Below are 20,360 nucleotides of genomic sequence, written 5' to 3'. Positions count from 1 at the left end.
TGTTGGGTGAGAGTCTGGTCTTTAGGCAGAGTGAATAAGCACTGTTCATCAAGTGCACCCCACGCCGCCCTGACACACGACTCAGCATAACGCAACTCACTGACCAAATGGGATGGAGAAGCCAGGAGCCTTCCAAACAGCCAGGAGCCTTCCAAACAGCCAGGAGCCTTCCTCGTCTCCTTCACGCACAGCCATCAAGATGGAAGCAGAAAACACTGCGTTGAGCAGAACAGTTGGGCGTCACAAGACAATGACAGGAAGGCGGGACATCGCAGGGCTGTGATACAGACCTCATGATGTATCATTGTGTGATCAGTTCACTCAGCACTGCAATGTCATGAGAAAATATCATCCCAAAGGATCAGGACATCCCTCCAGAGTCACTCAGTGGTTCTCTTCACTACTCCAGTCATCAGCAACCTGGCTCTGCAAGCAGAAAGCCACTGGTAGAGATTTAAGCTGGATGAGTCGGCTCCTACGGGCCTGCTCCTGTTGGAAGTGAAGTCAATCGGAGTTTTGCTCTGCACATCTCAGCGTCATGCCCAAAGTTACTTTCTAAGCTCGTTTACAAAACTGGAAACACATAGTAATATTGCTTCACTCATAACCAGAGTACTGCAGAGTTTCACAGAATGGAACACAGAACAGAGACCGATTCAGGACACTAAGGGGAGAAAGATTTTAAATGCAAAAATATTGTGTAAACAGTACTATAGGTAAAGGGAGACGGTCAGGTTAAACACCATATTGTATCTTCCTTACAAGAATGCCCTTATTACAAACAATTTGGATTTTAAAAAAAATGCGTTTTTGGAATCTTACTCACTTGTCACCAGTTTTGCTGTTCATTTGCTCCATTTCTGTATTTCAGCTAGACAGCAAGACTTCTGTTTATAGAGAGCTGATGGTCTAGCCACCTTTCAGGTTCTCATGTGTTAGCACAGCGCTGCATTACTAAGATCACAGACCCCAAGGGGAATATTTGCTAAGAACACAGATTCCACTGGCATTTTTTAAAGTTACAGATTTCATGGACCCACTTCTGCGGGCAGGGATTTTGGGAAAAGTTCAATCTCACAAAACAACTTTATCCCTTTAAATCAGTCTTATAAAGGTATACCTTTACTTCTACTAAATGTCAGTCATCTTGGCTACCACACCCACCCTTTTTGCCACTGTTATACCATTGGTTTATGTTTCTTCTTCGCAGCTTCCTAAAATGACAAACGGGATGTACTGATCAGGGGTTCCCAGAACTGGGCCATTCATTTATTCAGCTGAAAGAGACACTGTCTTTACTTCCACGGCTTGTTCTGGAGGCTGCTGCTGCTGAAGGAGCGGGTGGCGAGGGAGCCAGCTGGGCTGGCGGTGGGGAGGTTCTGGCTGCTCCTTACAGCAGTCGCCTTGGAATCTCGGCCTGAGGAAGCACGGCTAAGACGGCCTGGGGAAGAAGGACCAGAAACCCAAGTGAATTTGTGCTGAACAGATCATCAGACAAAAGGTTTTTGTTGTCCTTTGCTGACAGCAGGGTTGGGGCTGACCTGAGAGGTTGGGGTGCATATACAATCCTGCCCTGTCATTTTTAACCAGGTCCAGACCGACAGAGAAACAGCCCAGGTACCTGACAGACCTTTCACGCTTCCTCAAAGAGCTAGTTGCCTGCTGCCACAGAGGATATGTCTACACTGCAGTTAGACACCTGCGGCTAGCCCATGCCAGCTGACTTGGGCTTGCGGGGCTGTTTGAGGGTAGACAGTCAGGCTCGGCTGGAGTCCAGGCTTTAGGACCCGGAGAAGTGGGAGGGTCCCAGACCTTAGGCGGCAGTCCCGAGACTACCCAATGCCAGCAGTAAGTGGAGGCAGCCGACCTGCACTTGAAGGGAAAGGGATGAAAAAAATTCCGCAGAGGGTCTGCGGTGGACCTGGCAGATGTGGGGGCATGACAGCTGTGGCTATGCTTGTTACCACCCACACCGTCTATGCCTGGCTCATCACCTTTCCCAAGCAAACCCTCCCACATTATTCTGGGACTGCTAAATCCTCACCGTGTGCCATCATCCTCTCCAACACTCAGTGCTCCTTGCAGAGCACAGACAGCAATCTGAAAGATGTACACCTTGCTAGGGATGCTGGGGGCAGCAGACACCCTACACGTACACCTACACAGACCTTTCACGAGTGCAGGAAGTCGCTGGATGAGAAGTGATACAGCAATGTTTTAGTGAAAGGCCTGATGAATTAGAAAAGCTTGCAAGTCACCACAAGGGCTCACAGGTAGTTACAAGCACTATGCAGCGTGGCACATGCCTGCCAATCCACTGGGCCTGGATTATTTTGAATAGTTTATGGGACAAGTCTTTTGTCAGGCAAAGCATCCATTGTCTTCAGCGAGAGTTTTGGCTCTATAAATACATGCAAGAAATGGGATCAGCATGGCACATTAGGGCACAGGTTCTAGCATACGTTCCCTGGTCAGTGTGAAAAAGAACTTCCTTTTCCCAGAGATCTGTAGCCAGCTCTGGGGAAGTCTATGGGAGTTTTGCAGGCACAGGGGCAATCCCTCTGTTTGTCAAGGGGGCTTACTGGCAGTATCCGAGGGGATGTGCTCCTCTTCTAGGTAGTATTCTATCTTGCGTAGCTCTTCTGCAGTACATCTCCATTTATTCTCAGCAGGTGCGAGTGTCCCTCTTGGGGTGGCCCTTTTCCGGGCAGATCCAGTGCAGGTTGCCAACTGGCAAGACATTGGGAATGAGCCAGTGACCAGTCCTTCAGGGATCTTCTGGGCAAGGACCTTCAGGCCTGGAGACAATATAGATCACACAGTGAATGATGACCAGTTATTTGCAGTGACTGGTCAGACTCCTGTCTTAACTTTCATCTCCTAATCGGAAGTGACAGGAGAAGAGCTGCTGATGGTACTACCCTGGAACTATGGGTTGAAGTTCAGGAGACATCTATATAAACGTCATTCTTCTCTACTGCTGGAGCATTTAGAGCCATATTCCAAGAGGTACTGAAATTCCTTGAGTGCCATAGGTTTCAGTGGAAGTTGTGGGTATTCAGCACATTGCAGGGTTAGCTTCTAGAGTTTGCCTTTGCCCTTCGGAAACTCACAGCTATTAAATGAGGTACAGCAGTGTTTACAGTAAAAGGAAAATCTTGGGAGCAGCAAGTCTCATGAGAGCAACTACAAGATGCAGGCTCTCAAAAGGGTCTTGGAGACTGCAGCATATTTAGGGAATAAACATTTAGAATGCAAAGCATGAAAAGGAAAATAGAAGTCTAAGTGTTCCTCCTCCCATTTTATTGTTCATGCCTGCAGGAGAGTGACGATATAAGGGATGTTAATGAGGCTAAGAGGGACAAGATTCCTAGGTCCTGAAATGATGGGCTCTTTAGACTTGCCCGGAACACACAGAGGCTGGATTTCTCAGGCTGTTCTTGGTAAAAGCTATTTACCTAGTGTTGATATTGTAAATCATGGTATCAAAGCGGGGCCTCAGTGGTGGGATGGATTTGACACCAGCCTTTCATCGCTGGTGTCTTGGGTTAAAGAATTACCTATTTTAGGGCAAGTTAAAACAAGCTGCATGATCACATTATCCCACAAAACCTTGTTTACACCAAAGATACCAGAGATTTCTCTCACTGTTGCACCAGTGCCTCTCCAGTGGCGCTAGCAATGGCAGGAGCAGCAGCATGTGCAAGGCATTCTTCCACCACTCCTAGGAAAAGCGGGAGCACGTGGTATAGACCAGATGTCGGCATTTGTTTCTCAAGATCCCTCGTCCTCTTGACTTGCTCTGAGCAGGGCTGGATGTCAGAGTGATAGGAATTTTGCAGTCTAGCACTGCCAGTGTTACAGTGGGTGGGAGAATGCCTTAAAATCCTCAGTGCAAACAAAGCCTAGGAGACACTTGCCAAAGCCAACCCATATTGATGGCTGTCTCTAGCTAAGAGAGGCCAAAGACTGGAACAGCCGTCATTCTGTCAGCCAGGACAGTAACACACAGGCAGAGCTGTGTATTTAGCTCTCTCTATATATCTAATTGTTTCATTCATGCAAGCCTCACCCTCAACTCTCAATTTTAAGACAAGACCCCATATTTGAGATGCAAAAAGAAATCCGCTCACCTCCAGATAACATGAATAAGTTCTCAAAGCCTCTCTCGCACATGGTAGTGGCAGCCTGGCTGGCTAGTCTCTCATCGTCATCATAGAGGATGATAATCTTCCCATGAGCATTTTTCTGATAGGCAGAGATGTTAAAGATCCTGCACATTTTTTGTTAAACTTAACGTGAATTTGACATGTGATGTCATCTTCTTGATGCTACATGCGTAGCAGAGACAAGTAGACGTGATTTGAAGGCAGCCAAAAGGTTTGGGCTTGAACTCCCAGCTTGCAGTCTATTTATTAAGATAGAACGCTTCCCACACCCCCACTAAATCTAGTTTTGCCAGTGGATGGGACTCCTAGACAGTCAAGGAAAGGTAAAATCACTTCCTCATTCTGGGGCTCAAGCCACGAGAATAATCCTAGAGTCATAGGCCTGGTCTACGCTAAAAAATTACGTTGCTCCGGGGGGGGGGGGGGGGGGCGAAAAATCCACATCGCCTAAGCAACATAGTTAAGCCAACCTAACCCTGGTGTAGACAGTTCTAGGCTGACAGAAGCCCAGATACCACCTGTGGGGGAGCTGAGTTACCTATGCCGATGGGAGAACCCCTCCCCCCAGCATAGGTAGTATCTACACTGTAGCATTTCAAGTGTAGACAAGTCCATAGAATTTAAGGTCAGAAGGGACCACCAGATCTTCCAGTCTGACCCCCCCGTATGTCACAGGCCACCAACACCACCCAGCCACCACCACACTCTGACTACCAACTAGAGTCAGACCGAAGTATTCCAGACCTCGGGAGACTAAATCATTGTGTGCCACAGGCAGTGAACAGGAGGGACAGAGTTGCACCAATACCCAAGGCTCCTGCAGTAGCAGGGAATTGATTTAGTGAGATATACCCAGATGATCCTAGCAATTGACTCATGCCCCATGCTGCAGAGGAAGGAGAAAACCCTCAAGACCCCTGACAATCTGACCTGTTCTGCTGGTTAATGCAGAAACACAGAAGTTGGCAGAAAGGAGTGAGGTCTACACACAGCCATTCCTTCCCCCTGCAGTCATGGAAGTCAATAGCTTGGGATATTGATCCTCAAGGATAACCTCCTCTCAGCTCTCCAGAGGAAGACTGTGGGGAAGCCAATGAAGCTCTGTTTAGTGCCTCAGCCAATGAGTCCAGCACTCCAACATTAGCAGTGGGTAGCTGTCCATGCTCTTCAAATCTTAGGATTAGACCATTTTGTGCTGGTGTGTGGGCTGAGAGCTGTGGCGCACACATAGCTCCCATTGTAGGCACTGAGTTTTGCAAACGAGAGGTGCTTAGCACCTGCATCCTACAGCTGTAACACAGAACCCCAACATCAGGGAAACACCATCGCCACCCTGCTCCTCCTCTTGACTGTATGGGAGCAGGCTGTGCCCGGTCAATGCAGAAGTCATGGAGTTTCTTTGCCAAAACATTGACTCTCTAGAGCACCCACACTTTAAAAAGGATACGTATTCCAGAATGTTATTCGTATAGGGATTCATGGTTCTAGACAGCGTTGCAATAGGGTAGGAATAAGCTGCAGTGAGAAGAGAAAAAGGGGTTAGGTAATGAACCCCTACCAAACAGCCTAGATTAAGTGACCTGTTAGGACCTGTCTGAGTACAGAGACCTGGTTCGCAGTGAAGAAAAGGTTAATTTCAGCTCAGCTCCTCCCTTCTCTTGCACAGATACTTTGGGAAGGGAGGAGAGGATACAAGAGTGGCTGCTTGGGAGAAAGAGTGGAGACAATGTCTTTGGGAACTCTCAAGCTAAGGAGTCCCTCCCTTCCAATTTCCTTTTCTGCTTATGTTTGTTTATTTTGCTTTCTTATCACAGACATCGAGATTGCCTCTATTTTCTTTTGCAAGAACAGGCTATGCTAATATCTGAAAACCTGGAGCCAGACGGGAGATTGCAGGGCACAACTATTGCACCCTGATCTTGGCTCTCAATGGACGGGAGCTCACACTCTAAAGACCCACCTCACCTTCAGCTGGGAAAGAACAGTGTCAGGGCAGGGCTCAGATGTCAGGAACGCAGGCTGCGTATCTTAGAATATGAATCAGTCGGCAACCACTCTTCATTCTCCCTTGCATAGGTAGTTTGTACTAACGGCATCAGTTACTCATGCAGGGCTATGCATGGGACTCACCAGTAACCAGAGTGAAATAACCTGAGTGAAATAACGCTGCTTCTGCTGCATTCATTGAGGCCCATCTTCAGGCAAGAAGTGACGGCCAGAATCTAGCACTAAGTGTTGAATGTATTATGCAACCTGTTGACATTGATCAAGGTTCAGAGAATCCTACAGTGATTTGCCTCCCTTACCTCCAACAATATGACATTGGTCATATGCATCTCGATCTCGTACGTCAAGCAGCAGGAAAGGGCAGTCGGGATAAGGCTTGTCTTTAGCGTTATTGTCTTTAGCATTAGCATCAGGTTTCTTCTGCAGGGCTTTGTCTATGTCTAGTTCACCTACACCGCTTATCACACTACAAGAGGAAAGAAAGCAGATTAGGACGCGAGCTCTCATTCTGTAAGCACCTCTCTTCCTCTTTATTAAGATCAGAAAAAAACCCTGAAAAGTATCCTGATCTATTCACGGACTAACACGACAAGTTACTACATAAGACTATTGGAAAAGATATTGCCACCTTTCTTCAAAATTCATTAATAAACTTAGGAAGTCAAGTGAACTAGTTACAGATCAGATTTTTCCTTAAGATTTCTTCTTTAAAAAAAATCAAGGAAATTTTTTTTTAAGAGGTTCTGAACTCCCGCAGATCCCAGTGTCCGGTTTGGGAATACTCAGTATCTCTAAAACACAATAAGGCTCCTTTCATAGCAGCTTTTCTGAAAGATTGTACTGAATCATTTGTGCTAAGGGGAGAATGGTTAAAAGTTCTAGTACTTCAGGCTACCAAAATGGAGATTTTGGTAGTTCACTCATGGTAAATTACTTGCCTATTCTCTGCAAGCAGCATGCTTCACAGATTTTGCATGCCATCACTAAGCTGGAAATGAGATGCAGATTGAAGATCTACATGGTGATCATGCCACTGGGTCCTATTCAAGATAGGTTGATTGATAGCCAAGATACACAGGGTACCAGCCTGACAGCCCTGGAGATCAAATCCTCTATTAATCCAGACAGGTACAGCACTGTGGGTAGTGGTGGTACAAGATTTCTCCCCTATTTCTTTCTAATGTGCCTCAGACCCTGACCTGGGCCACATCTAGAAAAGAAGAGTTCAGTTTCCACGACGCACTCATTGAGACCATCAACAAGGACACATTAGTTTCAGTTTGGTGGTGGCAGTTTGTGATGTGGATTCTTGAACAGTAGCATTTGAACTGTCACACAATATCATTTCATGTGTGTCACTGGAAAGCCAGCACATGAGAACAGCTTCCAGTCACTACCATCCAGGGCAGGATTGAAACCTGAAAAGCTTTGCCTTCCACTGCAATGCCACACCTGTGGTGTTAGGATTTCTAACTCCAAACCTAACATCATACTACTGGGGACCTTTCGCAATGACTAGAAGTGCAACAATGAATTATCTGCAAACAAATACTTCTGGTGACTGAGTCACAGAATCATAGATGATTACGGATGGAAGGGACCACCTCAGGAGGTCATCTAGTCTAAACCCCTGCTCAAAGCAGGACCAACCCCAACTAAATCATTCCAGCCAGGGCTTTGTCAAGCCAGGCCTTAAAAACCTCTAAGGATGGAGATTCCACCACCTCCCTAGGTAATCCATTCCAATGCTTCACCACCCTCTTAGTGAAATTTTTTTTCCTAGTATCCAACCTAGACCTCCCCCACTGCAACCTGAGACCATTACTAGTTCTGTCATCTACTACCCCTGAGAACAGCCTAGTTCCATCCTTCCTGGCATCCCCTTTTAGGTAGTTAAAGGCTGCTATCAAATCCCCCCTCATTCTTCTCTTCTGCAGACTAAACAAGCCTAGTTCCCTCAGCCTCTCCTCATAAGTCATGTGCTCCAGCCCCCAAATAATTTTGGTTGCCCTCCACTTGACTCTCTCCAATTTGTCTGCATCCTTTCTGTAGTGGGGGGCCCAAAATATGAATCACACGAGATCTCATTGGGATTAGCTGTTAATTGATGACAGGTCCACAAAAGGCAGCCAACTACAGTACTAGAAAGACTGAGCAGGAAACTTGTTATCTGAGACATCTGGAAGGGACAGATGGTGGGGAAGTAGGAAGCATATAGTAGGTGGGGGAGGAAAGCTATTCTTTGTGCATTGCTATCAGGTACCTCTGCAGAGTAGACCGATATGATTCCCCAGCTCCTGTGTTGTTTATGAACAGGACTGGACTGGGTGGTTTCTCACTGGGGCTTCCTTTCCCATTAGTCCCTGCTGTGAGTTCAGCATCAGTCTCTGAAATAACAGTATCACCATCTAAAAAGGCAAAAAGGGTGTTAGAAAAGTAAGTTGCTTGTGGATGAATTACTCACTTATTTGTGAACTCAAAGACCAAATTCCATTCTTGGAAGCATGTGTGCTGCAGGATTAGGTGCTTGTTATTAATCTCTTGCATTTAAGATACCCTGCTCTCTCAAAGGATCCCAAGGAGTCATTAAAAAACTCAAACAAAATCTAGGCATTAGATGGTCCTGGATCAAACACCAGATCTCAGTGTGGTTGAACTTTGGACCTGGATCTGAATTTGACAGTTAGTTCTCTATCTCTGTAACGGGCCAAATCAAAACCAGGAGCCAAACATCTCAGAACATTGGGAGAATTTTGCATCTAGACCTGGATTTTGTAAGTCAGGCCCATTTCTACAAGATATAAGGATCCTTCTCCCACTACCGAAATGCTGCCACTTAAGACAACTTGCAACACTAGACAGGAGAACGGGCTGGAGGGAGCAGCTTTGGATTTTTGTGGGTTTTTTAGGAAGCTTGAAAGGAAGGGTGCAAAGAAGTATATATTCAATAGAAACTACCAGGAAAATCAGCTAAACACATTCTGTGCCAGAGAATCATGGTCAAAATAGTAGGGCCAGCACCCTAATCTTTGTAAAAAAGGATATGTGATCATTAATGGCTCAGGAGCTCAGTTTTAAGTATTATCCAAAAAGCAATAATAAGATTGTTCAGTAATAATAGGGGCCTTGACTGAGCCATCAACACTACTCCCAACAGTGCCATAGTGGGAATTTCCCATCCAAGAACTGACCAGATCCAATCCTGCTTAGCTTATGAGCTTATAGCCGAAGGCAGCACGGCAGCAGGCCAAAAACTAAACTGTTTTTCTCTCCAAGTAGACAAAATTCAGCAAGTTATCAAGTGAGTTTGCTAGCACGATGTTTTCTAAGACACTGAAATCCAGAATCAGAGGACAAGTTTGATCACTGTGATCTTCTCATGATCCCTACAGTAAATATCATTCATTACCTTCCAACTTTTGGATCTCCTCAGCTGACACTTCTAATGTTTCATCAGATAGAGAAGCAACCTGGATGACCTGTAGGAAATAATAAAAAACCTGGTACAAGTGTCTTGTTGGGATTGGAGCAGCAGGGTTGGCTTCTCAAGTAACCAGAGCATTCTGTGTATCAGAACACAGTGAGCGAGGACATCCCCTCTGTTGGGCCTACCGCTAAGTTGTGATCTATACATTGCAGAGATCACACTAGCTTATAGAAAAAGAGTTATAGCATTAATATGCAATCATGCAAGATGACTTATTTAATATATTAAATGCATTAATAAATTAGGGCCCAACGTTGCAAACCTCACTCATACCTGTAATCCTATTGAAGGCAATGGTACTAATCATATATAAGGGGTGAAGGACGGGGCCCCTACCAAAGCAAATTTAAGTTCTGCTTTAGAAAGGAGAGGGGAAGGGTCTTCTCTGTTTTAGGTTTTTACTAGTTACCTTGGCCCAGTGTATGAGTCCCATGCTCTCTGGCTCCTATACTTTCTGATCATGCATTGTTTCATTTTTTTAAATATTTTGCTTCATTGGTGTTTTGAATTTTTCCCCCATGAAGAAACACTCAAAAACCCCTTGAAGTAACAACCCTCCAACCTTTTTAGAGTTACGATTTTAATTGGGGACTATATGCTGTGACTGCTTTGTTTAAACCACTATCAGATCACATTCAAATGATACTTTATACAGCCCCTTTCATTAGGGAATATCTAAGCACCTTACAGAGGGTGCCTTATTATTACAACCCCCATTTTACAGATGGGAAGAACAGATAGTGAATGCGTTTGAAAACTAATTTTGAATCTCCATCTTGAGACATCTAAGTGCTGACAATTCACAGTTTCCATTGACTTCAGCTGTAGTGAAGTGTGCTTGGCACCTTGAAAAAATTTTGGCCTAAGTGATTTACTTTGTATAAAACACAAGTGTGTGGAGGGGGAACAATGACACAGCCTGTCTTCCAGAAAAAGCTTCAAATGCAACAAAAATAACATTAGACACAATATAAGAGTGGCGCTAACAAGAACATTGTGTGCTAATCACAAACAGACAATTTTCAGAAGTCAGCTGGAAAAGTCATACGTACCAGCTGGGCAAATGTAGTCACTTTCAGCCTCTTGAATAGCTCATCTTTTTTGTATCTGTAATCTTTAAGGAAAAGAAAGAGCATGTATTTTTCCACATCCATTCACAGTATCAAAATGATGATTAGCAAGAGCCATTATCGTAGAACCCAACCTATAAAGAGACTAGAATTTCTGGGTGACACAGGTTGCTGTGACTGATGGGAAGGTCAGAACAAAACCTGAAGGACCAAAAGAATTTAGAGTAAGTAGGACAGCATCTGTCCTAGGTGTAAATACACACTTATTGAGGGAGATTTGGCTGAGCTATTTCCACCACCCCAGAGCAGGAAGAGTTCACAAATTCAGCATCCCTACAACAGGTATGACAAGAAAGGACAATGGCAGATCTCCACCAGTCAGACTTCTTCCCCCCAAGTTCCCAGCTTTGTATTATTTCACACTACCCGCTTAACTTGGATGTACTGACCTCTGCTGTTCTGTTTCAAACCCATTGCGCTGCAAAGCCTCTTAAGTCACAGACAATGCCCCTTCGACCTGAATTTTTATCCCATGCATTGTTTGTAGCAGAGTTAGATCATAAGCATTCTGGGACAGGGCATGGGTCTAAGTTTAGGAAACTACTGGGTACAAGTAATAATTTGCATACTCTGACCGATTAGTTAAAATGCTTCAGGTCTTCCTACTTTATTTTAAATAAAAGTCAAATCTGGGACCCCTGCCATTGGTTTTGATTATCTACAGAGGAGTGCAACGCTCACTGAGTACAGACAAGTGAACATTATACAGTTCTGATGTGGATACTGCAGTCAGGGCTGGAGCCCTTGTTACCAGAAAGATATTGGACTAATCTGTACATAAGGACTAGGAAGGCACTCAAACAGCAACAGAAGTCATCAGGGTATTGGAGGGATTGTCTGATGAAGAAAGATTAAGAGAGCTAAATATAGTCATCTCTTAGCCAGATGATATAAGAGGAGCAACTAACAGTGGACAGATACTTGAGAAGGGTCCACACCCAGGAGGGGTGGAATTCTTTAGTGCAATACAAGAGGTTATAACTGGGAGTAGTGGGGTGAAGGTAAGAAAGGAAGAACTTCCTGACGTGAATCTGTAAGGATGTGAAAGTCTCCCAAGCAAAGCTGTGGGAACCTTATTACTTGGGGGCATTGAAAACTAGACAGGACAGAGCACTGGAGAATGTACAATAAGGAACAACCCTGCACTAGCAAGGGAGATACACTAGATGCCTTATTAAGGTTTTCCATCTCTAGGGTCTGTAACTGTTACACAAGATTGCGCGCATAGCTTTTTAAACACTCAAAACCCACATTTCTTTCCCTCATCCATACTCTAGGGCTTGTAGCCCTTTAAGAAAACCAAAACAGGGCCAATCTTTACTCCCCACTGAAGTCACAAGTGTTTAAAAAGAAAAAAAACGGTGGGAACGATCAGCAGCAGAATGTTAAGAATTTTAAGAACATATCCCAGAAATCTCACTCCAGCTGGGGACGGATGGTGGAATGCAGACCCTTTATCAAATCCAGGCTGTTAGGGACTTAAAATTGCTATGATCTGTCGACTATTCTACGGTGTATGTGAAGGAGTTTGCTGGGTCTCAATCCAGATGCCAGCAGAATTAGTACTAGCCTGCTCTCTTGCTGGCATCCTCTTGGTTGAGAAGACTAAGTGGGCCACGGAGACTGAATTCCCCTCATAATCCCATAGGTCCTGGCTACATATGGGGGGGAAGGGGAGTCTTGCATTGCCATTGACTCTAGTTGCCCTGTGGCTAAGCAAAAGTTCAGTCTCCAGGGCACCTTTCAGCCTGGCAGTCACATAAAACAGACCCCATGAGTGTTCACCACCAGCTTTTGCATGCACAATTTGAAACATTATCATTGCTATTCAGTTACTCTCAAACACACGCTTCCTGGGGGAGGTTTGGCTGAGCCAGTTCCACTAACCTAGAGCAGGAAGAGCCCACAAATTCAGCATCCCACCTTACACGGGATCTTCTAAAACATGGAGAGTAATTACTGGATGCTAAGTGCCCCACACTGGTCTGTGCCAAAGTACAGCAGAAAAAAAAATACAGGTGTAAAGCCTTGAAACCCTTTTACAATGCTTAGACCATTAAGTCAGCTCCTGCACCATCACCTCTCTTATTAGCCAGTGTCCCAAGAACCAACGTGACTCAATATTAATCGAAACATCTTTCTTCTGACCAGCCTGCTTCGCTTGCCCGATGCAACGAAACTCAAAACCCCTAAAGTCAAAATAATTTGCCTCCCAAGGCTGAGATCCCAGCCATGGATCTGAGATGACCCATCAGTTCAGTTGTCTAGATGAAAGAAGCGAAGATAACAAAGTCCAATTATAGTTTAAGAAAAAGGTTTTGATGACTTATTTTCTGCATCCTAATGACTAATAATTATACAATTACTGGATGGTGTTTAACCTTCTTCAAGCCAGGTTTATTTACACAAAGAGCAGCTGTCAAATCGTTACGACTTAGTTCTACCCTCTAGCAGTTAGAATCCCTGCATGAGCTCAGAGGACTATCACTTTTACCAAACTTGTATTAGTACTGGAGCAAATCATAGAGTATTTTGTTGAGGACTTCCAGAGAATATCAGAAAGCTCAGGAAAATGCCACTTCTCATTGCAATATCAACATTACATACCTGGTTCTGACTTGGAAGATCCATTTGGATTATCTGACATTATAATCAAGGATCTGGTATTAAAACTGTAACTGTCCTGCTGAAGATTTACAAAGCCCTGTTTCCCTGTGCTTCAGCAATGAGTGAAGCAATATATATTTAAGAGTGACTCAGATCTTGCAGCAGCTTCTCTCAAGTCTCTGCTCCAAAGGACAAAAAACAAATCAGAGTTTCAGCTATCTTATCAGTTTTGATTTTCCAGCAGGTTTACAATATTGAATCTGAATCGCTCAAGTTACACAAGAGACAGAGAATTGACTGTACTTGGCATTCAAAGTTGTGTCCAGCTGGTGTCATTTATCCATGAGAAATCAAGGGGGAAAAGTTTCTAAATTGCCCAAGAACACAACGTGCCCATTCAGCCCAAATGTGACGAGAAAACCTCTACTGTGTTCTAGAACTGGGATTTAAACAAGAAGCCTTCAACACAAAAGGAAATTAGATTCACAGCAGAGTTTAAAACCAAAGACAGCAACACAACAAGATTTGTGGTACAGATACAACTGAACTGCTACTGCTTTTTACACACTGAAATCTTAGTCAATTGATCAACAAAGGATATTGTGAAACAAGATAATTTTCCTTTTTGCTTTACCAAGAGACTCACAACTAACAAAAAAAAGAAGAGGGATCAAAAAGCAAAAGAACATTTTTCACCAACTCAGCTACAAATCCTTTTGTATTCCAGATATGTGATCTTCTTTGTAATTTGAACTTTATGCTGTTGAAGGGACACCATAAAATATAGTTTTAAAAACCTGAAGATGGACATATAAAATCCTAATGACCTGAAATGTTTTGTGATTTTTTTCTTCACCTCTCAGTCAAAGCAGGATTATTTGGATGTAAGTAATTTTTCTGCCTTCCCATACACTAACAACAGTGCTAGAGACTGAGCAAAAGGAAGCAAAACTGACTAGAAAGACAAAGTGAACGGGACTAGTCTAGTCTCACCGGCAAAACTGAGTGAAATGCAACAGAAAGATAAGAAGTGGTGAGGAGCAGGTTAGGCTTTCATCAGCTTAAAAAAAACTAAAGATATACTGGGGGGCAAATTCAGCCCATCATAACTTCACTGACTTCAGTGAGATTACACAGAGATGGACATGGCTCATTTACATTTAAAAAACTGTCCTGTTAAAAGTCTAACTATATCAGAAACAAGGCGCACAGCAGTCTGAAGTAGAAACCAATGCCTCTAAAGATACCATAGGTAGTTCTCGTAGAAGGAGGTCTTTTGGTTACGCCATTTACAATTGTCTTAGGCTCATTATGTTTAATACAATTGTATCCTACCACAACTGTGGAACAGTTATGTCTATCATCCCAAACACCACCCTTTACCGGATAGAAGGTCACTGGCAGACCTGTGCAAGTGTGTGTGATGTCACCTTCTAGTGGCTGTGGTCCACAGATAATCCAGAAAAGAAAGGGCAGGGAAGAAAGAATAGAGAAAGAATTATGGTTTGGGGGAGAAGAAATGACTTAAATTCCAAGATTTTGGGGGAAGTGAGAGCAAGACAACATACAGCCTAAAACAGTAATTTGGGCATAAACAACACATGCCCTTTTAAATCTGACCAGGGTGGCTTTACGAATAAATTTAGACAGCTGTTTATAGCACCACAGGAACAGTACTGGACTACCAAGATCCCTCATCACCAAGCCAGTCCTGAACTGATCTTTTCCATCTGCAGAACTCTTCGTACCTGGTCCCTCCCTCCAAGAATCCATCCTCATTTCTCCTCAGTAATGTGATGAGCACCAGGCACTTTATTGTTTCTGGCTGAGCTCCCAAAACTCTCTGCACTGGTGCTTTATTTAAAAGTATAACTGTGGAGGATTTTGGCTATCACACCTAGGAATTAAAGGTGCTCAATGCAGAAACAGGGGAGATAGCCAAAAGAGATTATGTTACACCATCTCTGCACCACACCCTCTGCATGCTTGTAGCTCCCATTTATGGTTAATGAGATTTGGACACAGGCAGTTTACACCACTTGCTTCCAAAGTGAAGGGGCCAGGATTCAAACTCACACTTTGGTGCTGTTGCACCTTTGAACAAACCCCATGAGTTAACCTCCACTCCCCACAAGTTACTCACTCCTCTTGATCTCTTCCAACTTCTCAATGTATTTGGTCAGACTGTTTCCTACAATAGAGAACAAATACTTTGTAACAGATTCGTTTTATAAGCAGAGTTTTCATAACATGAATGCTTAAATAACACTTATAAAAGGGAGAAGCCTGGATGCTACCAGCCCGGCAACTCTGAAAAGCAGCAATGTTTGCTCCAGCTCCTCCCTTGCCATGATAATGAGTCCATCCAATACCAAAGACAACAAGGAAGGAGCTTCCCCTCTTAATAACCATCTCTCATGATGAGGGGCCTAGATGAACAGCCAGGTCAGAAAGAGAATGGGCTGAACTGTCGTAGGCAAGCATCCATGGAATAGGCAGTGATCAGTAGGTCCAAGCCTGTAAATACTTGGGAGAGGAAGACTTTGGGAGGATCTGTGGCTAGCAGGAACCCAAATTGTTTTGCACCACCTTATTTTCAAAAGATCTGTTTAACTGCTGTGCAGTAAGCCAGTGAGCATTCCACTTAGTTTATTAGCAGGATTTGCAGTAAAGTGATACAAAGGCATTGACAGTCTGCCAACCAAAACAGCAGCGTGGTTGAAAGCGCGGAGAGGGCTTGTTTGCAGTCTACTGGTTCCACCCAGAATTCCCTCTCCAATTTAAAGCACATGTGGTTTTGGCAACACTTTGCAGAATGCAGATGTGATCTTTACACAGGATGTTATTTAGGACATCTACAATGTGATTAGAGGAGGGGACGTGGAGTCAGAACTTCGGGGTTCTATTCTTGGCTCTAACCCCCACTTATAAGTCATTTTCTCTCTCATTACTCCTCTGACATAGGGATAACTATTATTGGCAAGATTCTGCTCTGTTACACCAGTGTAAATGCAGAGTACCTTTCTCGACTTTCAGAGTTACTCTTGATTTACACCAATGTTAGGAATCAGAATTTTCCCCAATACTATTTACCCCACCTCACAGAGGGACTGGGATGAACTACATCTGTCTATGTGTTTGTTCAGTATTCAAAGAGCATTAAGCACTACCATGATCTACATAGTTAATAATAAATTATAAAGTGTTTGGAGCTCCTCAGATACAGTCACAGTTTATAGTATGTCAGACAGAGCAAGTCTGATCTCCACCAGGAGAATATTTTTTAATATGATCAGAGGTTTGGGCTCCACCTAAAATTTAGGTCGAACCAGTTACACTGCTTGGGGTGTGAGACATAGTTAAATCAACCTAAGCCTGAGTGTAGACACCACTAGGTCGATGGAAGATAGAAACTGTCTCCTGAGAAGGTGGGTTAACTTTAGCAATAGAAAACCCTTTCCGTGGCTGTGGCAAGTGTCTACACTTGGGTGCCAGAGCAGCACAGCTGCAGTGCCACAGCTGTGTCACTATAGTGTCTGTAAATGTAGACGGAGCTATAACCTGGAGGCTGGTCTACACTACCAAGTAAGGTTGGCTTAACTACATTGCTCAGGCCTGTGAAAAAATTTCATGCCCTGTGCAATGTAATTAAGCCGACAAAAGCCCTGATGTAAGTGTCACTAAATAGATGGAAGAATTCTTCCATTGACCTAGGCCTTGTCTACACCACAAAGATAGGTCGACTTACAGCCACCACATTAAATTACTGCGGTGGCTGATGTCCACACTACCCTCCTTTGGTCAGGGGTGTGCGTCCTCACCAGGAGCATTTCCACCGACCTAAGAGGGGCAGTGTGGGGCGCTGAGAGCCCCATCTCTCAGTTTGGCTGGCAACTCCCTGGCAGGAGCTCAGCTGTTCCACAAGCTCCAGGGCTCCCAGTGGGCTGCCCACTCCTCCTCCCGCTCCCTATTCCCCACCAGGAATTGAGAGAAGCCCTTCCCCAATACCCTCTGGGTGCTGGGGGAAACCACCCATGGCTTTTCACACATCCCTTCCCCCCCAATTAGTATTTGGTTAATTCTTTATCTGCTATTTGTTTTGTTTCTTACATTGTGATATTTTAATCATTTCTAGCATATTATTCTCATTTGCGGATGGTGTATTTGGGAGTATCTGCCATAGAAGCAACATCCAAAAACATTTCATAGTGGAAAAAGATAAGAGGTCTGAGAATACAGAGGAAGTTACTTCCATCAGTGGCTATTAGCCAAGATGGCCAGGGATGCTACCCCATGTTCTGGGTCCCTAAGCCTCTGAATGCCAGATGCTGGGACTGGACGACAGGGGATGGATCACTTGATGAGTGCCCTGTTCTATTAATTCCCTTTGCCACTGTCGGAAAACTGAACCACTATGGCCATTTTTATGTTCTTATGCAGAGGAAAATGAAAAACTGGAACACAGGACCAGGAGTCAGGATATCTACGTTTTAGTCCCAGTTCTGCTTCCAATTCACTGTGACATCTTGGGCAAGCGACATAACTGCCCCCTGCCTCAGTTTCCCCAAAACATAAAATGGGAATATTTGCTCACCTACCACACAGGGAGAGTTATGATGAATTGTGTTTGGATGGCAGTTTGAGGATATAAACTAAAGATTATGTATGTTCATAACTTCTATAGTTAGTCAGATGGTAACTCATCCTCCCTTCCCCACAGTTTTGCATTTATTTTAAGGGAGAAGGGACCACTGTGATCAACTAGTCTGACCTGCTGTTTTAACACACGCCACACATAGAACTTCCCCAAAATAAAGCCTTTTTGAACTAGACCACATATATGCACTAGCGTTATGACCACAACTCAAGAATTTTAAAGAACCACCACACTCAATAGGTAGAGCCTGGCTATTAAATGACAGTTAAGATAGAGGAGAGGGTAACATGACATGTCCACAGGTATTCAGATGGTGAAAAAAACAAGGCAAGAAAATAACTTAGGATGGTCCAAGGCAGCATAACTAGTTGCAGTGGGACGAAAATGAAGTAGTTAAAGTTTAGGTTGTATAATCAGGAAAATAATTAACAGAGGCATCTATTAGCTTGTGGCATAATTTATCAGGGAAAATGCTGGAAGCATCATTATTTAAGACATTTAAAAGTTATCGGACAAGTCACATGAAAACGTACAAGAAATAATTCTGTGTTAGCAAGGTGAAGGATAGGGAAGTGGAAGGGGGAAATCTAACAGGTGCCTTTAAAAGCACTAGCTTTAATTTCAAATCATGGATACAAATTGCGTATCTAAAAAGGAGACACTCGAAAAGTCAGTCCCATGAATTTTACTGAACATTGTTACATCATGGGTCTGACATCAATGACAATCAGTTGAGAGGCTCCAATTATGACCACAGATTTGAAGTTACTTCAATACAAATTTTACTGAACTGGTTGAACACAGGCAGTTGGAGGTGTAAAAAAGTACTCTGGTATAGTCTGACATCTGATTAGCTGATTCTTATCCAAGGTGATATTTTCACTTACCAGTGTCAAGGCGAGTTTTTATGTGTTGATATTTAGGATTCTGTGGAATTCTTTTGGTCAAACACTGTTTAGGAAGAAAAAAAAGGCAGGCCTTGACTATGTTGCCATATATTGGCTGCAGGTTCTGCAGCCCCTTAGTGACACTGCTTCAATTAGTTTCTTTAGAAGGGGACCTAACCAGCTGTAGAAAAAAAAAGTGTGTATAGGGGTACACAGAGCTGGGCCACTGCATCCCCTATGGATAACAATAGCTAGAGAAAGCTTGAACTCATTTTAAATGGCCTCTGTACCTCAGTCAGCTGGCAAGCTTATTTGATGGTGAAACATACAAGGCCCCTAGTTCCATGGTAGAAGGAGGAAAACTCTTTAACCTCTCAACTTCCATTTCAGGATTCCCCCCCGCCAGTGTAATTTAAAAATCTCAAAGCAGAATTGCTCCCCCTCATCCATGCACAGAGGCAACATGGCCCTCCAGGAGATTCTTCCTCCAACCCTCCCCAACCCTTCTGCTGGCAATTTTCATCCTCTCCCTCCACAACCCCCCCCCTCTACCAACTCCTCTAGGGACCCCCAGGATTCCCCCTGAACCTGCTCGCACCTCTAGGCCCCCTCCTTCCCCAGGATCATCCAGCACCACCTCCTAGACCAACCCCCTCTACCATGGATTCCCCCCCCAGATTCCTTTCTCTCCCACCCAGACTATGCAGAACCACCCTCCGGACCAGCTCCCACTCCCAGGGATCCTCCCGGGATCCATTTCTCACCCCTCAGGGTCCAGCATATCCCCCCAGACATTCCCCCCCGATTCATTTCTCAGCCCCCCCCCAGACATTCCCCTCCATTCATGTTTTCCCCCCCCCCAGGCTCCAGCCCCCCAGGCATTCCCCCCCCCCCACCACTGATTCATGTCTCACCCCCCAGCCATTCTCCACCCCCCCATTCATTTCTCACCCCCCTGCCCCAGCACCGCCCCACGGCCCAGCCTCCCTGCCAGGGAGCCTCCCTGCCAGGGACCCCCCCGCGGCTCGCTCCCCGCCCCGCTCGCTCACCTCCGGGTCCCCGATGCGCCTCCTTCCCGACATCTTTTCAAACTGGCAGCGCTGAGCGGTGACACCAACCCCCAGCGCCGCCTCGAGGCCCCCCCCCCCTTCTCCTCCTCCCACCAACAACCCGCCCGCCTATTGGCCGGCCGCCGGGCCCCGAGCCAATCACACGTTCCCTTGCTGCGGGAGCTGGAGGCTGGGGCCCGGCACGCGCTGACAGCCCTCAATGGTAACCAGGCAACGCGGGACGCCGCCGCCGCCAGCCGCATTGTCCGGCCGGGCCGGCGCGCGCCACGGCGGGCCGATGTCTCGCGCCGCAGCAGAGTCGCCGCGGCCGAGGGTGCCTCGCTGCGCTCCTGGGCGTCCCCCGCCT

At 45.0% G+C, this 20,360-nt stretch overlaps 1 protein-coding gene across 1 annotated transcript; it reads right to left on the bottom strand.

The window, feature by feature from the left end:
* Window positions 1-1,240: 1,240 nt before the first annotated feature.
* CEP41 (centrosomal protein 41) lies at window positions 1,241-20,057 on the bottom strand. The gene is made up of 11 exons (XM_067534884.1): window positions 19,994-20,057; window positions 18,945-19,008; window positions 15,544-15,591; window positions 10,716-10,777; window positions 9,586-9,655; window positions 8,440-8,584; window positions 6,476-6,642; window positions 5,617-5,684; window positions 4,134-4,248; window positions 2,583-2,798; window positions 1,241-1,441 (listed from the first exon to the last, which is right to left on the bottom strand). The coding sequence occupies exons 1-11, from the start codon at window positions 20,024-20,026 to the stop codon at window positions 1,296-1,298; spliced, it is 1,134 nt and encodes a 377-aa protein (XP_067390985.1). The 5' UTR covers window positions 20,027-20,057; the 3' UTR covers window positions 1,241-1,295.
* Window positions 20,058-20,360: the final 303 nt, after the last annotated feature.

This window comes from Emydura macquarii, unplaced genomic scaffold, assembly GCF_026122565.2.
Source record: "Emydura macquarii macquarii isolate MOO-44397 ecotype Brisbane River unplaced genomic scaffold, CSIRO-AGI_Emac_v2 contig_3470, whole genome shotgun sequence".
Classification (NCBI taxonomy): domain Eukaryota; kingdom Metazoa; phylum Chordata; order Testudines; family Chelidae; genus Emydura; species Emydura macquarii.
Note: the sequence above shows the minus strand (reverse complement) of the source record. Positions and strands in the feature narration are given on the sequence as shown.